At 36.0% G+C, this 16,489-nt stretch overlaps 1 protein-coding gene across 1 annotated transcript in view; it reads right to left on the reverse strand.

Moving 5' to 3' along the window:
* The window catches only part of LOC128520591 (immunoglobulin superfamily member 1-like), a 283,702-nt gene continuing 267,213 nt past the window's right edge, over positions 1-16,489 (reverse strand). Inside the window, 5 exon segments of the mRNA XM_053494902.1 lie at positions 1-154; positions 249-365; positions 6,964-7,209; positions 8,388-8,663; positions 14,235-14,330. Coding sequence (XP_053350877.1) covers positions 96-154; positions 249-365; positions 6,964-7,209; positions 8,388-8,663; positions 14,235-14,330 — 794 coding nt within the window. The 3' untranslated portion in view covers positions 1-95.

Below are 16,489 nucleotides of genomic sequence, written 5' to 3' on the forward strand. Positions count from 1 at the left end.
CAGATCACATACGTGAATGTGTTCACTATTGCATTTGAAGATGTAGCTTTTTATAGGTACTTTATATAAATAATATAAATATAAAAACCTGAGATTCATAAAGACACTTCAGCCTCTATCACTCTGTAGGGTGTGATGTCCTCAGTAGGTTTAGCTGTAAAATACACCATCATGAACACTTTAGATCAGCACTTAAATCAAAACTTAGATTAATTTTATGGCTGATGATGAACATTGTAAGTTCTTACTTCGAGCTCTGTAACATTTCACTGCCAGAATGATGGTCACCAGGACATACGGAGAGGCCGCTACCACACTGCTGAGGATCTTCAGTACTGACAGTGGAGCTTTTCCATGTGAGAGAACTGGAGGGAAAAATAGTATAGATAATGAAATACAAATATGATTAAATCCCAGTTAACAATAATAAATATATTAACACTTAAGCTTTATTTTAAAACATGAGTCTGACTTTATTAAGTCTTTAACTTTATTTGTTTATTAACACTGGTATCACCAATAACCACTTGAGTTCCTCTGGAACGTTTAATTGAACATTAGGTCTTATTTGTTCTCTCATTGATATCTGTATTTTGTAACATTAGTGTCACGAGGGCAGAGAAGATTAGGCAGGCTGATTAGGACCCAAAAGCAGACAATGAATGGTAGTCTTAATAACTTTAATCATGAAAGTGCTGTAGAAAGGATGAGCAGTACTCAGTGTCACTTATCCCATAATACACCTGTATAGTAAAACGGGACTGTAATGGGCGTAGAGGCTAGAGGTGCAACTCTCAGTTTTTGTATTTTACTGCAGCGAGACTCAGCAGTAAACTTTGATGGGAGCGATTGCCGCTGAGTGTCGTCCACTTACAGAAGTGGATTCTAATAAGTACGGGTCCATGATAGAAAACTATAGCGAAGTCGAGGGGCAAAGCGTGAGTCGGTGTCCATGAAGCAATCAAAGCCAGATTAAACAAATCCAAAGTGGCGAATGATTAGCGAAATGTACAGAGGCGTGGAAAAAAGCATGACAGCCTGGGAAAACATGACCTCGTGTAAAGATACATGACAGCGTGGGAACAACAACCAAAAAAGATTAACAGGGGTTAGTGACAATTATTGAGAGGTTGGATAATGACAGTCACCTGGCGGGTTAGTTACAGCCTATAGATAATTTGTTGACTGTCTAAAGTGTGCTTTAATAAATAAAGTGGTAATTACTGAGTCTGGCTTGCTACCTTATGATAATCTCTCAGCTTGTTTCTCTGGTTTAAAGATGAAGTAGCCACTGTTAACCTTCATGTAAGCTCAACATATGCTTAAAAATATATTTGTTTTTGCTTACTGCATAATTTCGTGTGTTAATTTACATAAACTGTACAACAATGACCCCATAGCAAAAAAGGAATTAATGGCAATAAAGTTGAGGTGTTGGAGTGGCTCTGGCCACAATCCAATAGGGAAAAAAAATATGGGCAGAACTACAGTAAAAGAGCATGTGTGAGTAAGGAGGCCAATAAACCTGACTTAGTTACACCAGTTCTATCACAAGAAATGGGCTTAAAATTCCAGCGAGTCTTTCTTAAACATTTCATGCAAGTTAAACAATTTTAAGGCAATGCTTCTCAAAACTAACTCAATCTATGTACAGAAATATATACTTCTAATCCACTGGGAATGTGATGAAAGAAATAATAATCCAAATGAATAAATATTTCTCTCTACTATTATTCTGACATTTCACATTATAAAAAAATAAACCAGTGATCCTAACTGGCCTATGACAGGGAATGTTAATTAGGATTATATTTTAGGAATTAATTTTAAAATGCATTTAGCTACAGTGTGTGTAAACATTTGACTCCCACTGTAATTATCCCTGTGCACAAAAAAGGTATTGTCACTAATTGATTCATTGCTTCTAATTGCTTATCTGGTTAAAGAGTTGTGACAGGACTTTTACTTTCTGAAGCCAACGTATCCATCTCTGCATATAAATGGCTAAAACTAGCGCATTCTGTAGAAAATTCCTTCAGATTCATGCAAATGTCATGTTGGACACTCAGCAGATGGTGCAGATCTGCTTGCTTTCAGTATGAAGTGACACCACAGTATTGGAGATGATTTTTTGACGCAATTCCCAGCAAGATCTAGCAGGTTTTAAATAATAAAGGATTTAATACTAAATATTGATTCTTAAATATATTTAAATAGAATTTTTTTTTTTAATAATTGTCATAGTTTCATTAAAACATCATTAAAACAACACAAACTTTTTGCCACCACTTTTCAGAGAACTTTCAGCACCTTGGACAGCTCCTCTGTGTGCAAGCGAGAGGAGGAGGCGAGGGGCACAGTGTCTAATGACACACGCATACACACACACAAGCAGTGTAGCTAGAGAGAGAGACAGAGAAAAAATGAATCTTTAACGTCTCTAATGACGCTTTTGCTTCACACACACACACAATAAAATATGTTTTACGCGCACACACGTGGTCACAGTGTTACAGTAAAGAGTACACGCTTGCACGAATGTTGATTATATGAGTAAGAGACACACACTAAGACTGAGCAGGAGACACAATTACCCACAATTCCGCAGAACACGAGAGAGAAAAACCATTGGCTCAGTTGTGATCTCGTGACACGCGGCGTGAAAACAAGAATAAATGGAGACCTTCAGACATTATGCCTGCGTGTGTGTGTTTGTCTCTCTCAGTCGATTGGGCCTGGACCGGTAAGTGTATTAAGGTGCGGCGGTCACAACAAGCCTTAACTCTTCTTCTCTTTATTCAGCTTAAAACCTTAAAATCTTGGACACTCTCTTCTTCCTTTTTAAACCTAACAACTAACAGTTAAATCCCCTGCACAATTTTTGGGGTCTGCCAATATAATTTTTACGGTGATTCTTGGTCATTCAGTTTTTATGTAGATTTATCTTGCAGATAACATTGTTTTATAATAAAAATAAACATTTATGAGGTGGTGTTGATGTATTAGTAACACATTAATCTTTGCGGTCTAGCCCACCACTGAACTGAGTGTAATGTTTTACGTTCCATCACATGAACACTGCAAACAATACATGCAACAATGTACGTATTTAAATTATTTTTACTATATAATTTCTTCTTAAAGTTTTATACACACTAAAAAATGCTGGGTTATTTTTACTACCCGAACACTGGGTTGCCTCTGTAAGGGCATTTTTCTGGGTTATTTACAGAGAATTGGGTAGTTTTTGTGTAACCCAGCTGCTGGGTTAAAGTTTGGTTGGCCCCTCCCCCAAAGTTCACCGGTGGATTCAGGGGCTGTGTCAGCTTTGTGTCTTCTCTTTTGAGCTTCTACACCGCTGATGACGGTTCATCCTCCTCGCGCATTTAAGGGAAAATGACGTTAAATACAAGTTCTGTATACACATGTTCACTCACCTAAGTCACATATGACTGAAAAATTATTACCATATGTAACATTTATTACTGTTACCGTGTTAAGGTTACACTCAAACTTTCAGGCTGGTCTGAGGTAAGATAATTTAGCTGACAATAGCTGCTTTAGCTAGCCAGAGAACCCCACCTGTGTATGAAAGAAACGGCTAAGATGCCCGAGATTTTTAGCTTTCTCTGTAGAATGTTTGCAGGGTGACGAAGATGGTGAAGTGATACATGAACGCTAAACTGTTAACTGTAGTGCTAGCATGATGCGTTAGCAACCACATTAACATTAGAACTTCATTAATATCACTGCTTGAGACAATAAAATGCGGGGGTGATACAAAACACTGACCTTCTCACAAATATGCAGACCTGCTAACCCTCCCGATTTTTCCTGGAGACTTCTGTTTTTCACTAGCTAGTAAGCTAACCAGGTAGCCCTCTTTACTAAAGTTGCTTGTGACTCTAAATTAACTAATCTAATGGCTAAATTAACTATCAGTCAACGAGCCAACTACGGGAAAAAGTACCACAGCTGTACAGATAACTACTAGATGGAAGTATTAATATTTTGGTGATTGTAATGTGCCGGTATGACACCAGCTATGACAATGCATTTCCTCAGTAATTAGCTTAAAATCAATGCAGACCACAAGATTAACTAGTCTAACTTAAAAAAAAAAATGTTAGGAGCTTTATCCTAAAAGCCATGCTTATTTTGCTGTTTTATTTTTGGTGATAGCTGCCTCCATGTTTTTGTTTCAGGTTACCCATACCCTTTCTTAATGGACAGCTTTGTCTTTTTTTATTTTGTATCAATCCTCTTACACACTGAATTGATAGTCTTATTCAGTTTAATTTTTTGCTTTTTTACTTTTAATTTTCACTCCATGATACATGTTTCATGTATCTTATCTATGGTTTTTTAACTGTTTATTGTATTTATGTGTAATGTTTCTATGAAATAGAGAAGCCTACTTGAAAAGCAATAGGCAGTGTTTGTATGTTAAAATGAGACCAGGGTGTGTGTGTGTGTTGGTGTGAGTGAAGGAGCACAGTGTCAAATTACGCGCACGCACGCACGCACGCACACACACACTTTCTCGCCTTTACAGAAACCCCCCCCCACCCCCTCCTCCTCTCGGCTTCCCACACAAACACATACAGACGCACACTCTCTGTCTTATACAGAAACTTTGCTCTGTCGCGATTCTTTTCAAAGGCAAAGTGAAACACGACAGGCTGATACAGAGAGGGAGAGAAAAAAATGGATCTTTACCCTCTAATGAGACTTGCTTTTGCTTTATACGTCCGCACACACGCACGCTGTACAAACATGCTTACAAACACAAAATAAAATATGTGGTCACAGTGTTATAGTAAACAGTACACGTGTGCACGGATGTTGATTAGATCAGTAAGAGACGAGCACTATGACCGGGAGACGATTACCTACAATTCCGCAGCGTAAGAAAGAGAAAAAACGTTGGCTCAGTTGTGATCACATGATGATCGGCATTAAAATAAGAAGCGCATGTGTGATACATGATACTCGGTGCTCTTAAACCAAGACAGTGCTAGTTTTTCAATCAAAATGTATTAAAAATATTTGTTTGTCCTGCGAAACACTTGTAAACCGCGTTACTCATAATCCGAGGTTCCACTGTATATCAAAATAATTTAACTGTTTAATAGACATGGGTATTTTTTTTTCTTTTCAAATCCAACTATTAAGTCTGATTTAATTGCTATCATTGATTATTTTTATTTATTTTTTATCTATTTTAGGCAGAGACGTCCTCTGTATTCTTAATTCATCTAAACCCCCCCTACAGTATTTGCCAACAGCGCACACAGTTTAATAAATTTACACCTATCGTTAATGAAAGGTGAGAAGAGATTCCGCAGAATCTTCTGACACAATGCTTGCTCTGAAGGACTATACTCGACAAGAATATAGAGAATAAGAATCATATTTATCAGGACATTCGCATAAGTAACACTATCAGATTATCAGATAGCCTACTATCAGGTAAATAAATAAATTTAATTTAAGACCATTTAAACCGAGGCAATGCCATGTCTTTCATTGTTTTGTCCCTGTTAAGACATTACAAAAACTATATAAGGAACGTACTATGAATTTCAAATCACAAATTTGGGCATTGCATTTCATCCTTATGAAAATAATATGAAGCACATATACACACATTTATTATGAAATATCTGTTGTAAAACAAAATAAAATTCATGTTTGCTTCAGCATTGGAAACAATATTGTTTTAGGCTAACTAATTATACATAATTCTTTGTTGTACTTGGTCTGGCTTTTAGAGAAAGTCCTTCCATGGGGCATCTGGCGGATATTCAGTGAAGCACAACACATTTATTTAAATTCCCGAATGTTGCTTGCGGCAAGTTGCGGCATGCCGTATGCCAAATTGCGGCATCTCGTGGGAAAATACGCACAGTCTTAATGGCCACATCTGTAACAAACACCTCCTCAACAGCCAGCTCTGCCTGCGTATGACACAGGACAGCCGGAGGAGACCCCGCTTCCAACCAAGAAGACCCCGCCTCCGCTGAATGCTGGACAGCCTAAAAAGTCAGCAGCAGCTGCTGCAGACCACGGGGGACTGTGTGCGGAAGTTCACAGACTGCGAGATCCGATCGTCTCGCTGGAAGCAGCACTGGTGAAACTGATCAACGGGACCGTGGACGCCACCACTAAAGCCTTTAGAGTGCAAATGGACATGACACAGTTTCCCAGTAACTAACCTGTCTGATAGAAGTCCATGATCCCCACAGCGGGCGGGAAAAAAACAGCCAACATGGCAGAAAGTAAAGTCAAACCTTATGAAGCACACCTGAGAAATAGCTTTGTGAATGGACATTGCAAAGAAGGTTAAGGACACGTGCATCACATGGGACACGAGGAAACTTACGCTGATCGAACAAACTTCTAAACCATGAAGACTTGGAGAAGTTATGATTGATTTTTACTATAGTTTTGTTAAAACATATGCTTAAAATTTTATAGTTAAGTTTGCCCTTAAGGACAGAGAGGAGGGATATGTGGTATAAAATATTACATTTACATTACATATTACTTTTGTTTTAAACTTAACTTAATCTTGTTTGTTTTAAACTTTAACTCAATTATTTTATTATTCCAGGTCATAAGAGTAATCTCTCTTATTTCTAAAGTGATTATAAAACAAACGTACAAACCCACATTATGTGTAAAACAACATTTAATGCAGTTCTTTACAAAACACCCCATGTGATTTTACTTTTCCCCATGTTATTCTTTTCAAATTGTCTCACATTCTGAACTAGACAGCACACATTAGTGTAATTTTTATAAAAATCTTATTTAATCATTTAATTAATATAAAACAAAAGCACTGACACAGGACATAAGCTCAGACTTAACTTTATTAAACACACTAAAAATAAACAGGGGACTAGAAAACTGTATTGTTATAAACCTAATTAAAGTAAGTAGACGTGGTTTCCTCACCTCTGACTGAAACCCAGCTTTTGGGTGACTCTCCTCTCTCTGGGTGTGTACAGTGGTAGAAACCTTCATCTGACTTTGAGACACTGATGGTCATCTCTCCTGTAGTCTGCTTCTGGAGAACTGAATCATCTTTATAGAAATCAGCACCAGAGTCTGAGATCTTTGTGTTGCGATATAAACAGCGTAAAGTCAGAGGATTTCCCTCAGTTACAGGATGGACAGGACTCTCCAGGATCACATCACCATCTGTAGGAAAGAGAAAGAAGTCACTGGAAAGACAAAAACACTGAGTGTCTCAGACACAACCATAATTCTAACTCTATTACCTCTAGCACTCTAGTGATCTGCTTCATGTGATATTACTGTATAATCACACTGCCATACTTGTGACCTGAAGATACTCAATTTAACTCCATTCCAAAACACTCAATTATCTATAAAAAGTGTTTATCAGGTTTGTTGCTAAGCTTGTTTTATTTCTATGTATTTATTTTATTAAATAATTAAACTCTTCTTGTACATATTCTACACGACTACGACTAATATTAGTATTAACTTACTACATGTAACTACCACTGCAGTGGTAACATGTAATTACTTGTTAGTACAACTACTGTAAGTTCACTGGCTAGTTTAAGATCATAAATAATGTTACTGCATACTTTTGTTTTATGTTTATGAATAAAGATGAAGTAAGAATGCTGTTAGTTTATGAAAACTTTTTATTATGTTTGTGTGTGCCTTTATTTTGCAGATTGTACTGCTAGGCAAATGTAACTCTTGTCCGTGTACAGAGGTGGATTTGAGATTAAATGTGTAAATATCTGGTAGACGTTTCAGTGTCTGTGCAGCCTCCAGACTTCAATATATCTTCTCTGTGACTTGAGAATTATAATTTCTGGTCATAATTATGACGTAAAAATTTTTTTTGTGATATATATTGTGTAAGAGATATTGTGACTAAAACAGATTAATAAGCCTGGTAACACACGTTGCACTGTAGTGAATCACAAGTTAAATGGTTGGAAAATCTATATACATTTAGTTTGTTATGCAATCTAGCATTAATATGATCCATAGACATTTTGCTAGTATTCTGTTTTGCTCTACAAGAGACACAGTATAATTGTAGCTTATGTGGTAAAACTTTCAGACTTAAGAAATAAATCTTTAGAAATAAATCTACAGTTATGCAGTTTTGACAGAGTGTCTCAGAGAGAAAACTACATGAGCTGAGTCTAATTTAATTGTTTATTTTAAAGTAACTAATGACAGTGAATAAAACTGTCTTTTTCTAAATTGTTTTCAGACATTTAAACAAATCTTACTGCATTGCCATCAATCAAAAAAAAATATATATATTTTTTTATTATTTTGTGTATTAAACTACTACTGAGAAGAAGTGATGATGATAAAAGACTCACTGTGCACTGTGATGTTGAGAGAATTACTGCGTCCTCCAGATTCAGACTGACACCAGTAAACTCCAGTGTGTGATGTAGAGAGGGAGCTGATGTAACATGTAGATCCTGAAACTGATGAACAATCTAACTGTGTGAGTATCCTCTCATTGTATGTGTATCGTCTCACTGTCCATCCAGTAGAGTCTCTCTGGTCCTCACAGCTCAGTGAGAGAGAGTCAGCAGTAAAGTGTTGAGTTCTGCTGGGACTGATGATCAGAGACACTGGAGGAGATCCAACTGGTAATAATTTTATTTAGATTATTATTTTTACATTTGTGTTAATATTATATTACTATTTATTTAAATTTAAAAGTAAAATAAAATGTTAATAGTAGAAACCAAGGACAATAGTAGATTAAACTGTACATAGAGCATAAAAAATACAAACAATGACAATAATTAAGGATCTAAATTTGCACCAAGGCTAAATAACAAAAAACTTAAACCTATATTTCTTAATTTTCATTGCACAGTCTACATGCACGCAAAATCTTACATTCCTATATTCCTTTAGTAGGCGCATTTACATGGAGGCTGATGCTGTACTGGCCACAAAAGGGGGCTGTACACTGTACTAATGTATTATTGTGGTCTAAAACCAGGCTGTTTCATTGTCCATCCCCTGTACATCTACAGTACATTATGTTATTAAAGTGATTTATTAGTGTATCATAGTAAATTAAAACTAGAACCAATTCCTGGAAAACTGTGCACAACCTTTTCTGAGCAAAGTCACGAAAACAGCTCAGTCCTAACTACTAAATCCTAAAATATGATCCTAAACCCTGCCTGTGTCTTTACTGAGTGTGTGTGAGTGAGTGAAGGGGGTGTGGTGTGTCCCAGTATCTTAATCTTGGGACACGAAATGTCCATCTGTAATTGTCAAAATTTCGGCACATATAATAACTGCAGTAACAATAATTATTGGGCTATTATACTAATATTATAGTTATTACATTAATTATTATGTTCACATTGCCAGAGGAACAATCTCCTCCTGAACGTCAGCAAGACAAAGGAGCTGATATTGGACTTTAGACCCCGTAGGAACTACCAGACCCCCATCATCACCAGGAGCCCAGTGGAGAGAGTGGACAGCTTCAGATACCTCGGTGTTCACATCACGCAGTACCTGTCATGGTCCTGTCACATCAACACTGTGGTGAAAAAGGCCCGGCAGCGTCTCGACACATTCATTCATGCACACTTACACTTACATGTTTATATTTTCATTTCTGGACACAAGTCACTATAATAAGACACTTTCACGCATATCTGCACACCACCCAGTCATTTTTTACTTCATTTTTCTTTATTTACACTAAATTTCTATATTTTCTATATTTTTCTATATTGTACAGAATATCTTTATTTGTACAGAATATTTTTATTTTTATTCTAGCTAAATTTTTATTAAAATTAATTTCTTATTGATAAGCTTTTATTTTTAAGGTCATGGGCGATCGTTTAAGCATTTCACTGCATACCGTACTGTGTATGACTGTGTATGTGACAAATAAAATTAGAATTAGAATTTTTGATTTGCTACAAAAGGAATTATATTATAAGAAAAATGTATATCTTATATATATAAGATTAGACCAAAAGCACGTCTCTACATGATGTGATTCTTCTACTCATCAGTATTATGTGGTTTATGTGGACAAATGTACAAACCCACAGTATGTTTGTACTAAAGACATGTTTAAAACACTTTTACTGCTTTATTTAATGTGATTTTTATATGCAGTAGATTATCTGCAAAATGAAACTAATAATTGAACTGAAGTGTAAAGCTCACTGTACTGTGTATCTGCTTTACTACATTTTATAAAGACTGTGCTGTACAAACTATTGTCATTGTTTAAAAAGTCCAGTCATTTAAATATTTACATATTTCATTTAAAACCACTACAGTACATTAAAATAGTTTTATTATTATTATTATTATTATTATTATTCAGACATGCAAAACCATGACTATAAAACCAGGTGTTCTATTAGCTGAAGATGACGAGTTCTTCCCAACTTTGAATAAAAATATATAATAATAATAATAATAATAATAATAATAATAATAATAATAATAATTATTATTATTATTATTATTTTTTTTTTTTTTTTTTTTTTTTATTATTTTTTTTTTTTTACCAATTTAAAGATAATAGGTGAGGAAATGGTCACACCATTCACAATTGTTGTTGTCATTGTTCTACAAACTGAATCTATTGGTTACATTAAAATTAGGACAAAATCTAAAATTGGACAATATTTATATTTATAGGGAAGAGCACACACACACACACACACACACTCACCTGATACAGAGAGTGTAACAGGATCACTAAACTGTGAGTACTGATAGTCAGTTCTCCTCCCTCTGCAGGTGTATTTACCCCCATCTGAGACTGTAAACTCCTGTGTTGTGAGGGATGAGTAGACACTTACACCGTCTCTATACCAGCTGTATGTCCACTCAGTGTCTCTTCCGTCCTGTATGGTACAACTAAAATTCAGTCTCTCTCCCCAGACCGCCTGTGTATAAGGCTTTATAGCCGCCACTGGTTTTGGACTCTCTGTATACACACACGCACACACACACAAGAGTCCAAATTGTTTGGTTTTAAACATAAGAGATCCAGCAGACACAAGCTGTTTGAATGTATATTCATCTGGATATGGTCTAGAGGACGTGTTACTACTTAAGGAATCAGGACACAATGTTTAATGCTCGTAGAGGGAAAGGGAAAAAGTTTGCATCATTTTATAAAACCTTATACAGTACTGTGCAAAAGTCTTAGGCATATATTGTTTTATTATATGCTGTACCAATTTTGTTATATATGTTTATCCTGTCTGAATAATTATGTACAAAATCATTTAGTATTTCCATATATAACTTAAAAATTTATAAATAAATAACATTACAGGAGAATATATGCACGGCTGTAAAGAAATAAATATAGTACAAGACAGACCAGTTTTAAGATGGAAACAAAAAACCTAATGTACACTCCTGAGATTTGATTGACAATAGAAAGAAGCGAGTGTGACAAAGTTACCAGAAGAACTCATATTCTCCAGCATGCTGTATTTTGCATAATTTATTCAGTACAACTCAGAAACATTTATTTTTTAAAACTTTCAGACTCAACAGAATCCCACGTGACTCCCTCCGTTTGATCTAAACAGAATTGGAAATTTAAACATTTTTCTGACCCTCCATACCACCCACATCTGTGGTAATAATTAATAAATCACTCTCTGTCTCCTAAACTGTCCAATAATGGTCTGTTTAGAAAAAACACTATTACTAATCAGGGAGAATAAATCGGCCATAGACATTGAATCACTACACCCAACACCCTACTCCCTACACCTATGGGAGAAAATTTTATTTAATTTCATTTGATTTTACTTACTTTTGGGGGATAGAAGGTACCATATCTGTATATAATCGGGGATGTGCGTGCGAAGCTGAGACATAGGCTTCTCTGTGTGCGCGTGCATAGGAAACCAGAGCTTTACATTGGGGCACCTTCATTGTGAGCTAAAGAGGGCTCCTAATGGAAAACAGATGTTGGAGGGATGCCCCTGCATACATAATGGTGGAAACGGACCAGAGATTCAGTTGTGTCCATGGTGCAACTCCGGTCCAGAGCCTGACTCTGAGTATTTTTCCACAACACACCCTATCCCCTACTCCCTGTGCAGGGAAGGCCTGTTAAGAAAACTTAACTCTACAAAATTCCACCATTCGGAACATCCTGCAACGTCACTACCTTCATGCGTTACCATGGTAACATAAGCACTTCGGAGAGTTTGTGTGTGTGTGTGTGTGTGTGTGTGTGTGTGTGTGTGTGTGTGTGTGTGTGTGTGTGCGCGCGCGCATCTCATATGTAGTTGTTTGAGCGGTTCATAATATATATGTATGTGTGACTTTCATATATGTGTATGCAAGTGTTTCATGTGTGTGTGCCTGAGTGAAGTTTGATTGAAGCCCTGTACGGTGCCTCATACCTGTCTGTAGAGAGAATAGAGTGTAAGTGACACGACTTACTGAGTCACTGCCATAGTGGATGTGTTTAGCGCTGCGTCAGTGAGTGAACGAGGAGTGTGTGTGTGTGTGTGTGTGTGTGTGTGTGTGTATGCACGTGGGTTGCTTACTGGTATGTCACAGTGTAAGAATACACATCCACATGGACTGGTTATTGTGTCAGAGGTTTCAGCCATGCAGATCTCATATCAGTGTTTCCTAAACTCCATCATCATGTGGACTTTGCAGTGAGAGGAGAAAACACACTGGATGTTGTTTACACAAACATTCCTGGCGTGTACCAGACAAAGCCCCGCCCTCATCTCCACTACTCACACCACATCTCTGTTATGTTAATTCCAGCACACACACCTCTAGTCAGGTTCTCCAAACTTCCCAGCAGGAACATCTTTGTGCATCAGGACTGTTTAGATCACACTGACTGACACATGTTCAGGGAGACTGTAACTAACGGTGATTTCACTAACTTGGAGAAGAACATGACATCAGTGACTATCTACATCAAAGAGGACATTAATGACATCACTGTCTCCAAGACCAACAGCGCACGATGTAACCAGAACACGTGGATGACTGCAGAGGGATTTTTAATATCTCAAACAGGTTAGCCATGACGATGCCTAAAACTTATGCTGAAAAAGTTCTAATAACTTTCTGTGTGGCCTTAGTAACATCATAGTGTGATGCTTTTTTCCAGCATCTGCAGCCTATTCAACACACATACACATCACAAATGCTATCGCACACACACGCACACACAAACACACTCATACACATATACACACATAAATACCCACACATTACAAATGTTAACACTCTCACACTCACACATTCACACACACACACACACACACACACACACACACACACACACACACTAACAAGTCACATGTCTCACACACACATTACACACATACTAACACACAGATCACAGATGTTAACACACAGACTCACACACCACACACAAACATGCACAAACACATTAACTCGTCACACAAGTAGAATCTTGTAAGAACAGCAAATACCACACGTCTACAGTAGTAATGTGTCTTTTACAGACTAGTGATGTATCATGTCCAAATGAGCTTTAAAAGCTGCAGAGGGACAAAATGCATTCATGAGATAATTAACTCTACTGATCAGTGAGTTGAGGAAGCAGAGCTCACTTAAGATAAAATTTTTGTGGCCAATCACCGATCACTAGAAGCTGTAACGTCTGATACTTACTGTAGCATAAAATTAAAACACAGGCATTTATTTCTGTGGGAAAGTGAAATTCCCATTACATTACATTTACTGTTACATTAAAATGGTCTTAATGTCTTTATATTACTAAATGTCATTACACTGTAGTCTGTAAAAATGTTTAATTTAATAATTTACTATAATACAACTTATATGATCCAAACCTAAAGAACTAATGAACAGTCTATTGGTTTAGTGGAATTTTCCTAAATTGTACTTTAAATTAATTACATATTTTAACGTCATGATTTTACGGCTGATTACTGTTTATTTTACAGACCTGCTTTAAAAGCATGTTTATCCTCCTTAAGATGGTGTCAGCAAGGGAACAAGAAACTAAAGGTAAAAGACACTGATATTTCAGCAGTACCTGACAATTAGATTTCTCTTTTTATAAGTTTCTTGATGAAAGAGAAATTTAGCTAAAAGCGTCTGTGTGTATCTGTGTAAATGTTGCTATACTGTGACGCTGCTCACATGTTCAGTGTTGTACAGAATCACTAAACAGAAAGTCTCTTACTCACCAGTAACCTTTACCCAGAGTGCATCACTGTAGTGTGTGTAGTAGACTGGGTTTCCTCTTCCAGCTCTGCACCTGTACACTGAAAAAAATATAACACTGGCTCAACTTAAAAAAATTTAAGTAATCTGTCACACGTAATTTTTTAGCATTGATGTAATGTAAATAAACCATTTACATGTAACTTAAAAATTTTAAGTTCATGTAGACTAATTTCTGAAGGTATATCAAACTAAAATTTTTAAGTTGTTCTAAATTAAAATAAATTAGTTGGCTATATTACTTAATCTAAATATTCTGCTAAATCTAACCTGAAATTATAAACTTGATATAAACCACTTTTGGAATGTTTGAGAAAATTTACTTTTTTAAGTTGCATCAAATAAATTTAATTTATGTAAAATAATTTAAATATATGTAAAAAAAGATACTTTGGATCAACTTAAAAAAATTGCAGTTGTAGAAAAGTTACATTTATATATGAAGACAATAAACAAACAAGTTTCTCCTCCAAAAACATTTATTACCATCCTTGAAACCATACCATGTTGTACTATTAAATTATTTCTCCAATAAAAGACAGAAAACAAAAATAAAATCAATAAAACAATGCATTTTTAATAACTTAAGCTTAAAAACTGTATAATCCTATTTGCTAACCATGTGAAAATCTGACAATTGTTTGACAAATAGTGTGACCAAAATTTAATATTTTAATGTCAATATAGAATAAGTTCCCTAAATATTTTCTGCCGGGCCACAAATGTGTGTTTGAGATCACCAGGATAGCTCAAGTTTAACGCATAGATAAGGCCAAACATGGAACATTCATGTGCGACTGACTTTCTGTGGTGGCTGAAGACAGTCCTCTTCCTCCCTGAGGGCAAACAGGGCCATTGTGCACCTCTCAAGTTCAGCCTGAGCTTCACCTTTCTGAACAACCTAATAAAAGAAAGCACATTTGTTAGACAAGTTGCTCTATTTGGCAAAACAGTGTCTGATGTATGAACGTAAAAATCACTTAATGCTCCCTATGAGTGCAAAAAAACACCTAGGATTATGGTGCATCAAGTTAAATTTAATTATGTCAATGAATAGGCCAAAACAGCAAACATACATATACACACACACACATTATATATTGCATTATATTGCCAAAAGTATTGGCTCGCCTGCCTTCACATGCATATGAACTTGAGTAACATCCACTTCTTAATCCATAGGGTTTGATATGATGTTGGACATTTGCAGTTATAACAGCTTCAGCTCTTCTGTAAAGTCTTTCCACAAGTTCAAGGAGCATATATGTAACTAATGTTAATACATACTATGATTTAAAAATAATAATGCCCCGGTGTAAAGGTTGTGCTGCAGCTGATAATGCCACTGACCTCGTAACATTTTTCAATCCTAAGGTTGAAATGCTTAATGAACAAATGCTTACCAGTGTTTAAACAGTTGGTCCACATCTTCCACTATATACACCATAAGACATTTCAGGAGATACTCTCTTCATACATTCACCTCCAGGCTCTAGGCATGTAAAAACAAACATAGTATTATGTTAGGCTTTTAAAGCATAATAAAATGAACATGGCAAACATTGAAACCTGTATTCAGACAGCATTCACTAACCTGTGAACAAGTTAAACTAAAATGTTTTATTCTGCTAGTTTTGTTTTAATTTAGTGCGTCACAGCCAACCTGATTTGGATGCCTTGCTCAGCTCCTGTGACTTCCATTCACAATATTACATTTAACACCAAGCTAATTTCTGTTATTTTTGAGTGAGTACATACCAGATCAAGAACTTGAAGATGAAGATTCTATCTCTGGTCTTCTCTCAATGAATTTGTAGTGTTGCTTGTCCAAGGAAACCAGCAATCTTGCTTGAAGTGGAGCAGTTGTAATTCTCAGAAGCTCATTATTGATCTTAAAAAAAAAAAGGAAAAACAAAAATTGGACTGGCTCAAGTTCTTAGTAAATCTTAATTACAGTGTGTATAGAAAGAATCACCACCCCACACACACCTTTAAAATAACTGCATTCTATTGCTTTGTAAGTGCTCACTACTGATAATACAATAAACCCATGAACATAATTCAGTTTCGCAGGATAACTGAAATTATTCTCTGATATTATCAGATAATTCAACTACTAATTTTCAGTGCTCTGTCATTTCAAAGGGGGGTTTATTTTAGGATATTTAGATTTAGACTGACATTTACTAAATTTACTGCA

The sequence above is a fragment of the Clarias gariepinus genome, chromosome 1 (assembly GCF_024256425.1).
Source record: "Clarias gariepinus isolate MV-2021 ecotype Netherlands chromosome 1, CGAR_prim_01v2, whole genome shotgun sequence".
In the NCBI taxonomy this organism is placed as follows: Eukaryota; Metazoa; Chordata; class Actinopteri; order Siluriformes; family Clariidae; genus Clarias; species Clarias gariepinus.